We start from the raw sequence: 11,024 nt of genomic DNA on the forward strand, positions 1-11,024 counted from the left end.
CAATGGAGGTTTGTGTATATACTGTAACTTGATCGCTTAATAATTATGGTCCTCTGTAGCTCAATTGGTAGAGCATGGCGCTTGTAACGTCAGGGTAGTGGGTTCGATCCCCGAGACCACCCATACGTAAAAATGTAAGCACACATGACCGTAAGTCGCTTGGGATAAAAGCGTCTGCTAAAAGGCATATTATATTATTATTACGTATAGCCTATTGTGGAAAGAACCTGCTCAACTGATTTTTATTCATTTTTTTCTTTGGACTAAATTATTTAGTGTGCAGAAAAAGTGGTTTAAACTATTTCATGGTCCGTTGATCAATTTTCTACTTTCTAAATAGTGTTTTGGTCTTGGGAGGGATACGGTGTGACGTAACTTTACTGCGCATGCAAATAATGGGACAAATTGATATTTTGAGGAAATGAGTTGATATGACAATTGCGAATGTATTCAAGAACTGGCATAAACACGATGAAAATGTAAGTCATAATTTGCTTGGAGTTGAGTTGCTGCTGCGATTCCCCTTTTGCAATACAGCACATGCGCAGTGTGTCCCTTTCACCTTATTAATTTTTAATGGCAATGGCTGCGTTTTTCATCTAAACCTCTCCCGCAAAACAACAAACCTATAAATACGACATTTCCTTGCACCTCTGACAAAAGGCGTTATCGATTTAGTAATAGTAATCGATCGCTTGTGATCTACGAAAAATGGATCGGCTGTAGAATTTGAAGATAGAAGATCTGTCATTTTTAACCCTTTCCATTCCATGATCCACAAACAATCGAGGTACAGTAAATGCCTGGTTTTATGAATTACTTTAATTTGCCATATTTCATGTTGTCGAAACGTCCATTTCTGAACATATTACTTGTAAATGAGCTTGTGGCAAGTGATTTCCTAAATTTGTTGTGAAAACGAAAGCTTTTGTGTCAGGGTTGTTTGCAAAATACAACGAACACCTAACTGATTAATATATTTAGCTGAAAAAGGGGGTAGGCATTACTAGGCAACTATGATTTGGGAAGGCTAGTCATTTTAGCGCACATTGTATCATTGAGTCTTTATCATGATGAGAGACTAGTGAACCCTGTAGGTTCAACGAAGCTAACGTTGCATGTTGACAATAGACCATTACAAGAGTCAAGATATTCTATACTTTTATACTTTAATAATTCCTTATGGGTGCAGTACATTAGTTCTCTCATTTGAAGTATTCTACATCAGCACTGATTTTAACAGAACAGCCGATACACAATATGCCACTATTGACTAGTCAACTAGTTTGTGGATGAGACCGGAATAGAATTACTCGATCTGCTCATAACTCGCGCTAGCATTAGACCTGTAAAAGGTTATTCATTACATTTGAGTAGTTTTTTGCATTTTCTCTTGTATCCCATTGTTTTCTCCAGCAGAAGATGATGCGCCAGGTGACCAACAGTAATGACTATTGCATGAGTGGCAGGCCGTCGTGCCTGGCAGAGGATGGCCGACACCCCACCAGTCACTTTGACCTGTGCACTGCCCAGTCCAACAAGTTCTACCAACCTCCCCCGCCCCCTCCCTTGCAAATGACCTCGCCCCCTCTGTCCCTGCCACCCCAGAACACCCTGAAACCCATGCCCTGTCAGAGGCAGAATGGTCTCGGTGAACCTCACCCCCAAGCTGTGGGAGTCACGAACAACGAAAAGCCAGAGGACTCCAAGAAGAAGAAAAACCCGGGCAGGTCTGGGAGAAGGGGAAGGCCTTCGGGGACCACAAAATCGGCAGGTTACAGGACCAGCACAGGGAGGCCTCTGGGAACCACCAAGGCTGCCGGGTTCAAGACCAGCCCAGGGAGGCCCCTGGGAACCACCAAGGCAGCGGGCTATAAGGTCAGCCCTGGAAGGCCCCCTGGCAGTATCAAGACCCTGTCTCGCCTCAACAAACTAGGCTATGGTACGTGTAGCGCTGCAGCGTTCCCCTACACTATGATGAACAAAGGCGGCCTCTGCGAACCCTTGCGTAAAGAAAAGGAGACTAGCGAGTAAAGTCCTGCTTTTCTACGTTGTTGGAGGATTAAAAAGGGTGCATGTCCTAAAGTGCTGTCAAATAGAGGGGGGGGCCCGTTTTGTACCGTTTCCCTGGTTGAGTGTACATTTGTACATTTTTTTGTCATTTAGCAGACGCTCTTATCCAGAGCGACTTACAGTTAGTGAGTGCATACATTTTTCATACTGGCCCCCCATGGGAATAGAACCCACAACCCTGGCGTTGCAAGCGCCATGCTCTACCAACTGAGCTACACCTGTACTATTAATGGCATGTGCCTCTTCGGCGTGCATGCTTCTATCCAAACCGGCTTTCTTTGTAACATACAGTATAGCTTATACGCTACGCTGAGTAGACAACATTAGGAACACCTTACTAATATTGAGTTGCATCACACCCCTTTTTGCCCTCAGAAAAGCCCCAATTCGTCGGGGCATGGACTCTACAAGGTGTCGAAAAGCGTTCCACAGGGATGCTGGCCCATGTTGACTCCAATGCTTCCTACAGTTGCGTCAAGTTGGCTGGATGTCCTTTGGGTGGTGGACCATTCTTGATACACACGGGAAACTGTTGAGTGTGAAAAAACCCAGCAGCGTTGCAGTGTCTTGACACAAACCGGTGCGCCCGGCACCTACTACCATACCCCATTCAAAGGCACTTAAATATTTTGTCTTGCCCATTCACCCTCTGAATGGCACACATACACAATCCATGTCTCAGTTGTCTCAAGACTTTTTAAAATCCTTCTTTAACCCGTCTCCTCCCCGTCATCTACACTGATTTGGAGTGGATTTAAACAAGTGACATCAATAAGAGATCATAGCTTTCACCTTGATTCACCTGGTCAGTCTAGGTAATGGAAAGAGCAGGTGTTGTTAATGTTTTGTATACTCAGTGTATGTGATAGAGGTATACCTTATACAGTATGTGATATAGATATGCGGGTGTAGTGTACAGGACACTAGAGTAGTTATTGTTTGACATGAGAAAGTTAACATATTATTTTCCACAGGACTTCCTCCAAAGAACTGTAATTCACCTCTAAGAAAATTACTCCTGTTAGTCCAATCTTTGTTTGCAGTGTCTTTTCTCAATGAACTAATACAGTATGAGTTCTATGCTGATTTTAACAGTAAAACAAAAAAACAGAACTATCTCTTAATTAAGATGTTATGAGTCTACACAAATTAATCTACATTTTGAATTTGAACATGGGTATGTATAACACTGTTGATAAAAAATCACAGCAGATGGTCAGTCTTTGGTGTTACCATCAGAATGGGTATGTATTGAGACTGTCCTGCTATGAAGTCTCTGTAGATAGTTTTATACTGTGAAATGACTTGTTTTTATCAACAGATCCGGAAAAAAGGTGCTAATGTCTCTATAGGTGCGGAGTGTTGTTTACCTGTTACATTTGATTCACTTTTTTTTGGGATCATTTTTGATAGCTATGAAGAAAACACATCGATATAGTACATGGGTAATCCCAATTACAGATGACAATTTCCATGCAGTTAAAATAATATGCTACTTGCGTCATAGTTTTTTTTTTTGTGCTGTGATTTCTGAGGGGAACTCATAGGATATTTTTGGAGAGTCAAGGTATTGTTGAATAGGGGATGTTTTTTGGGGCTTCTTATGGGAATGGCCGGGTTATTGTGTTTTGTAGAAAACCTGAAACGCTTCCTCTAACTTGGTCTGTTTCTATTTCACCTCAGGATAGTGTCAGCTGTCCTGTGTTGTCCATTTTCAGTGCAATAATCAGTTTGATGTTTTGTGTTATGATATATTCTCTATCACCATCTTGAACAATAATAATAATAATAACAATAATAACTTGCATTACGCGTTTTCAATACAAAGTAACAAAGTGTTTTCACATCATAAAATAATACTATTCTTTCAAATATGATCATGTTTATTATTGAATTGTGTACAGCACTTGAGGCCTTCTCATTGAAGAACCCCCCAATGCGTTATGTTTTGCCCATTGGAGAGATTAGTTGCATTTGGATGTAAAATAAATAAATAATTGTTATTGAATAATGATGACATAGGGTACTACTATGTTCAAATCAATCTACAGTGTTTATCATCTTAACCAAAGAATCATGTGTTGTCTGCCTTCCAGCTTGATATTTTTTTTAAGTGAGAGCACGCTAAAGTAGTCCATAACAACTAATCAGATATTTTGAACAAATATTAAAATGAATCCTCTAACATATAACATTCTGTAACTTGTATAGGGGAGAGAAAAAAAACACGTATTTACATCTTCTATATTTACTACAGGTATAATCAATACAATTGCTACTCAATTTCCGTTTGAAGATGTATACGCTATGTACCCTGCGCAAAAAAGTATATGCATTATAGTCCTTGAACGCAGAAACAATAGGCGCATAACTAATAGAAAAGCTAAGAGCTTTTCATTGTGCATTGCAATACGTTCAAAAGCCTTTTAGGTAGTGCTTTATGTAGCAATGTTTCATATTACATTCACTGTTTATTATCATACAGTATTCACAATATTATATAATGTTCTACTGTGTTGTTATGTGTATTGTAACATGCCATTGCCTTTACTGCGATGGGGTTAGGTATTGACATTGTAAAAACAATGTTTGGTAAGAAATATAAATATATTAGTTAAAAGTTCACAATGTTATTTTATGATATAACGGTTAAAATGGTACATTCTGCTTTGGTGTTTTAGTGAATATTCTTGTTATTCATACATAGGTTACACCCATTTCTACATAAGTGCAGGTTACATAAGAGTATACTTGATTTCTATACCAGAGTCCTCTATTTGAAATATTTGCTTCATCACTCTGCTTGAAATCTGTTTGTGAACACAAAGTTTTATCCATGTGGGTATTCATTTTATTGCATTCTGTAATGGATCAAACTTAATAATGCATTTATAACATTGAGTTAGTTCCACTTCAATTATCGGACATTTTGAACATTTATCTTGTAAACCTTAATCGTGTATCTCTATCTGAACCTTTATCTTGTATAAACAGAGGCGATCATTTACTTGTAATTACTTAGGCCTATCACTGCATCCAATCAGTCCGAAATATGAAACTGACATTTTTTACAGGTGACAAAAAACATGAATGGTTGGGAAGATGTTTTACCCATTGGAAATTGATTATCATTGTTAATCATTTCTATGTCAAACTGTTTACATGGGGTTATCTTTTTCTGTCTGGATCTCAGTTGCAAATTTTTTTTCTAGCAACTTTTCACGACGACACACTTCCTTCTCAGAACTTTTAAGTAGTTATTTCAATTGAAATGTAAGGCCCATGCTATAAACACATTGTAATCACTATGATATGAATTTGTATTAATTGTTTTACTAACCCTGCATGATTGTTGAGTGTTGAAAGTTGTGTAATAAACTAATTATAAATATATTTCTTGACTGTCATTAGATGCTTCGTGCTTCCAAGTATTGCAATACAGCTTACATTGGGTGTATAAAGTAGATTATGCTTCACAATATGATATAAACATTGCAAAATAATTCTTATTTCAAACGCAGCCCAGTATTGACAAATGTGTTATTCCTCTCTGGTATTGACCAATTCCAAAGTATGGAAATAGAACACATTATTTTTTTACATTCATTTAGCAGACGCTCTTATGAGAGCATACATTATTTTTCATACTGGCCCCCCGTGGGAATCGAACCCACAACCGTGGCGTTGGAAATGCCATGCTCTACCAACTGAGCTACATCCCTGCCGGCCATTCCCTCCCCTACCCTGGGCCAATTGTGCGCCGCCCCATGGGTCTCCCGGTCGCAGCCGGCTATGACAGAGCCTGGATTAGAACCAGGATCTCTAGTGGCACAGCTAGCACTGCGATGCAGTGCCTTAGACCACTGCGCCACTCGGGAGATGGCATTAGGGACTCCCTAAAAACACACACCCCCATTCAAGTCAATGATGGCATTAGGGACTCCCTAAAAACACACATCCCCATTCAAGTCAATGATGGCATTAGGGACTCCCTAAAAACACACATCCCCATTCAAGTCAATGATGGCATTAGGGACTCCCTAAAAACACACATCCCCATTCAAGTCAATGATGGCATTAGGGACTCCCTAAAAACACACATCCCCATTCAAGTCAATGATGGCATAAGGGACTCCTTAAAAACTTGCCACTTTGATTAAGCTACGACCAGAAGTGACTTTTCGTAGCAGGTTAGGAGAGCATTTTCCCTAACCTTAACTGAATTATTCTAACCTGCTACGTTAATTCTCCTAATGGGTGGACTGGTGGCCATTGTGAGAGTACCTATAGCAAAGCTGGTGGATAAATTAAGATGGTTCACTCCATTTACCATTAAAAATGGTCAGTTCCGGTCTACTTAACGGGGCGGGTCTCCCATAGACACCAATGCAATAGCAGCTGGGTCTGATCTGCTTAGTTCATTGACTTTCATTGAACCAGAAAAAAAACAGCGAGTGGGTTGTCTCCCTTCCTCTTCTGTCTCTGCCCATAGGAGCAAAACACGAAGTAAAAGCAGGAAGTGTACCCATCAATCTGTGCTGTGATTTGTTGAAACAACTCAACTGACATCACAAAAAAATACATTCCATTGCATAAGCCACATCAGTTAGCATCATTTAAATGAACATTCTACATTACCATGGAAATGATTGCATCACAATACCAGGCAGATATTGTGAGTGTACCCATGAGTTTAACAGTCAAATTGCCAGGGTTAGACGTTCCAAACCCGTTCTATTCATTCTATTTCTATGGTCCAAAGATGGTATTGACCCATGGAGAATGATAAACAGTACATCCCTATATACTTCCCATTATGGTGTATGTAGCGCCATTGAGGCAATCTCCATTTTGAAGTAGTCCATTTTTTTCTTCACGATTGGCTGATCCCTCCTGATGACCCGGTTGGACGTGACTCTATCAGGAGGGATCAGCAAATGAAGTTGGAAGTCCCAACCAGTTGACTACATTTAATGGTGGAAGCCCTCAATGGCGCCTCAGATAGAACAATGAGGGTTGGTTAAAATAAATCTTTGTTAATACCACAGCTAATACTGCATTTTGGCCTCTAGATGCCTTTTATCATTCTATGAGTCAGAACCATACAGTCATTTGGTCAGAACCTGTCTCTGTCATTGGCAATGTTCGAGAGCATCACAACCGTGATGTAACGTGGGGAAATTGTGACTGATTGACTGATCTACAAGTCGTATTGAGTAGGTTTTATGATGCAAGGAGATTTGTAGATCAGTCAGTCTCGACTCGCCTTTCAAGTCGGCTGCAATGTCGAACGTGCCCAATCTCTATGTATTGACCCGGAAGTTACATTTTACAGTAGTGCATTGCTTGATTCGGACAGCGACTCACGACATTGGTTCCACTTATCATAAATGCCCGTAACTTATATATATATATTGTTGTAGCTAATAGTAATGATGTCGAGAATATCAAGTAGACTCATATTGACATGTATTGTATGGTTTACGCTTTATGTTTCTGAAATAAAGAGAGAGTCGTCAGTAACAGCTCAAGGTAAGAGAAGGAGACGCCAGCAGTTAGCTAGCGTTAGCTGTTTGTTTTTTGATGTAGCTAGTTAGCGAGCAAGTTATCACTGTTTAGTTTAAACTATAAAGCCAGCAAATTTGCAAGCTAGCTATCTCACTACTTGCTCTTGTGTAATGGAGTCTCAAATGGTACCTGGTACCATAGCTCTAGCTATTTTTTTGTTGTTGCATATTTAGGTAGACGTTTACCCCAGTATCTTGTGCAGGTCATAAAAGTTCTACCATTTAGCGCTAACGTTAGTAGTTGGTTGTGTCAGAGAGGAAGGTGCGAAACATACTCCAAAATCTCTGGTCGTATTTGACAAGCAAGCACATTCAGGATAGATCAGTGGTGTATGCTGGCTCTTATTCGTTCTACCTCGTCTACAGTGATGGTGTATTCATCTGCCAATAGCCTAATTATTGGAACCAGCTGAACACATCTAGTAAGTTGATTCCATAATGTGGTTTCTACAGTTAACTTCTGAAAGGATGTAATAATATGTACCTGTTTTATTTACAGAGAATGATGAACTACCAGAATTCAAGTTCTCTGAGGATGTGGGCTCTGACATGGAAAATATTCCCAAATTTGTGAGAATGGAGGACCTTGAGTCTCAGCCAAAGAGGCAGTACAAGACTGCAGAGATCGCAGACGCAGTAATGGGAACCGAACTACCTGTCAACCCAGCAGGTATCGAGTCACTGATCCCCAAGAATGTGAAAGACTTTCAGACAGGGTTCTCGCCACCCTGCGATGATGAGGCAAAATGTCCCTCACCTTTGAACAAAGAAGAGTCCATGAATTCAGAACCCATGGAACCAGTCACATTGGAAATGGTCCACGTAGACGCCATGGCAAATGAAGAACAGAACTCCACAGAAACTACAAAGACTTACAAAGTAAACTGCGATAAAAGGAACATCACAGGGATGGACAACTTCACAGTACAGGTCCTAAATGCCTCACAGGTAATCAGATGTCTGGGTTTGTTTAACTGTATGCATCATGACATGAACTAGTGTGTCCGAAAAAGTAGGTCCCACTGCCTTGATACTCCCTAGACTCAGTCCTGGGGTGTCTAAAACTCAGTCGTGGGGTGTCTGAAACTCAGCCGTGGGGTGTCTGAAACTCAGCCGTGGGGTGTCTGAAAGACAGTCGTGGGGTGTCTGAAACTCAGCCGTGGGGTGTCTAAAAGACAGTCGTGGGGTGTCTGAAACTCAGCCGTGGGGTGTCTGAAAGACAGTCGTGGGGTGTCTGAAAGACAGCCGTGGGGTATCTGAAAGACAGCCGTGGGGTGTCTGAAAGACAGTCGTGGGGTGTCTGAAGGACAGTCGTGGGGTGTCTAAAAGACAGTCCTGGGGTGTCTGAAAGACAGTCCTGGGGTGCAACAGTTTCTGTAGGTTTTTGATCCAGCTCAGCTTGATTTAACTAATCATGGTGTGGTCCAGACTGGAACAAAGGCCTGGCACACACTACAGCCATTCATGATAGAGACTAGAGACACCCCTGCCATAGACCTCAAAGATAACTTGTTATCTATGTCCAATGGGATTTTATTTCTCCATACAGGACTTGATGGAGTTCCTGAATGTAAACGGCACAGAGTGCTCTCTGGTGTTATTCTTCACTACCTGGTGCCAGTTCTCTGCCAATCTGGCACCTCACTTCAACGCACTGCCCCGGGTCTTCCCCAGCATGCACTTCCTGGCACTGGACGCCTCCCAGCATAGCAGGTAAACTACCAAAATACTTTACACCAGTGCAGGGCTCTCCAACCCTGTTTCCGGAGACCTAGTCCTGTAGGTTTTTCACTCCAACCTTAATCTAGCCCACCTGATTCTAATAATTAGCTGGCTGATAAACTGAACAAGTTAGTTACAACTGGGGTTGGAGCAAAAACCTACAGGAGGGTATCTCTGCAGGAACAGGTTTGAAGAGCCCTGCACCAGTGTATCAACATATCCTCATTTACGTCCAACACAATGAGAAAGGCTACTTTAGTTTTCTGTCTGTGTTGAGCGTAACAATAACTTATGTTATATATTTTTTTTTCTGCAACGCGTTTCTCTCCAGTCTCTCCACAAGGTTCGGAACAGTAGCAGTTCCCAACATCCTCCTGTTTCAAGGTGTGAAACCGATGGCCAGATTCAACCAGACAGACAGAACCCTGGAGACTCTGGTGTCTTTCATAGCTAATCAGACGGGTATGTAAACAAAGGCGACGAGGCATCAGTCCCTGATCATTTAGAAGTGGATGTGTAGTATTTCATAATGAGAAAGAGTTCAGGATGATGATGTAATCCTTAAAGCCCCCATGCAGTCTTTGTAATTTAATGTTTTTAATCATTGCTAATGAATCTATTGTTTTATTTAAAAACGGAAATAACTCCAAAATATATTTCGTATCGGCGTGGTCCTCTGTAGCTCAGCTGGTAGAGCACAGCGCTTGTAACGCCAAGGTAGTGGGTTCGATCCCCGGGACCACCCATACACAAAAATGTATGCACGCATGACTGTAAGTCGCTTTGGATAAAAGCGTCTGCTAAATGGCATATTATTATTATTATTATTATTCGATTCCCACGGGGGGCCAGTATAAAAAATAGATATATTCACTAACTGTAAGTCGCTCTGGATAAGAGCGTCTGCTAAATGACTTAAATGTAAATGTATAAATGTACTTCCAATATTTGAAAGACGGGGTCGTTGCAATTCATTAAAACTGTTGTTCAATCTGTCTCTTGAGGTTTCGAAGTGAGCCCAGATCAGAATGTAACAGAGGAGGACCTCTCTGGACCTCTTCCCAATGTCCCAGTGAAGAGTATTGATTGGCTGCTGGTGTTCTCCATCTTGTTCATCTCCGGCTTTACCACCTACGCCATCCTACGGACTGACAGCATCCGCTGGCTCATCCCAGGCCAAGAGCATGAGCACCAGGACTAATACACAACCCACAGACTGTATGCCCTGTGAATAAAGTTGCTCTCAATGCGAGAGCTGTTGGGCACAAGTGTGGTAAATCTGGACCTGTATTCAGACAGTGTCTCAGATAAGGAGCGCTGATCTAGGATCCGTTTTTTTTTGTCCACAGCTCGTAACGAATCAGATTTGGGAGGATCCTGGATCAGGACTCGCACTCTGAGACGCTTTACAAATACGGACCCAGATTTTGGAGAGCCCAAGACAGCGCCAGTTCAGCTCTGATGGTTGTCGGTGTTAACTGCTGCCTTCGCTGTAACATAGCTGCTGTGATATGGATATACATAATTGTTTGCTGAATGAATTTACCCCTTGGATGTTTGAACACACATGTTCAATGAGTCAGAGTGACCTGCTGTTTATTTCCAACTGTTTTGATGGTGTTGTGATTAAAAGTGTAAAATGAAACATGTTTTTGATGTTTT

The 11,024-nt window shown here is 41.2% G+C and overlaps 2 protein-coding genes across 5 annotated transcripts; both read left to right on the forward strand.

Annotated features, from left to right (window-relative positions):
- The first annotated feature begins 431 nt into the window (after positions 1-431).
- On the forward strand, positions 432-2,213 carry LOC121579119 (UPF0461 protein C5orf24 homolog). 3 transcript variants are annotated; one of them, XM_041893428.2, is made up of 2 exons: positions 432-790; positions 1,378-2,213. In XM_041893428.2, the coding sequence occupies exon 2, from the start codon at positions 1,423-1,425 to the stop codon at positions 2,032-2,034; it is 612 nt and encodes a 203-aa protein (XP_041749362.1). In that variant the 5' UTR covers positions 432-790; positions 1,378-1,422; the 3' UTR covers positions 2,035-2,213. The 3 variants fall into 3 exon arrangements, with proteins under 3 accessions (XP_041749362.1, XP_041749359.1, XP_041749360.1); XM_041893425.2 differs by having other exon boundaries at positions 433-790; positions 1,417-2,213; XM_041893426.2 differs by having other exon boundaries at positions 434-790; positions 1,420-2,213.
- Positions 2,214-7,394: 5,181 nt separating this feature from the next.
- txndc15 (thioredoxin domain containing 15) lies at positions 7,395-11,007 on the forward strand. Of its 2 annotated transcripts, XM_041895186.2 has the most exons (6): positions 7,582-7,605; positions 8,007-8,062; positions 8,140-8,588; positions 9,190-9,353; positions 9,694-9,824; positions 10,367-11,007. In XM_041895186.2, exons 3-6 carry the CDS (start codon positions 8,190-8,192, stop codon positions 10,561-10,563), a joined length of 891 nt encoding a protein of 296 aa, XP_041751120.1. In that variant the 5' UTR covers positions 7,582-7,605; positions 8,007-8,062; positions 8,140-8,189; the 3' UTR covers positions 10,564-11,007. The 2 variants fall into 2 exon arrangements, with proteins under 2 accessions (XP_041751121.1, XP_041751120.1); XM_041895187.2 differs by lacking the exon at positions 8,007-8,062 and having other exon boundaries at positions 7,395-7,605.
- Positions 11,008-11,024: the final 17 nt, after the last annotated feature.

Source organism: Coregonus clupeaformis, chromosome 13, assembly GCF_020615455.1.
Source record: "Coregonus clupeaformis isolate EN_2021a chromosome 13, ASM2061545v1, whole genome shotgun sequence".
In the NCBI taxonomy this organism is placed as follows: Eukaryota; Metazoa; Chordata; class Actinopteri; order Salmoniformes; family Salmonidae; genus Coregonus; species Coregonus clupeaformis.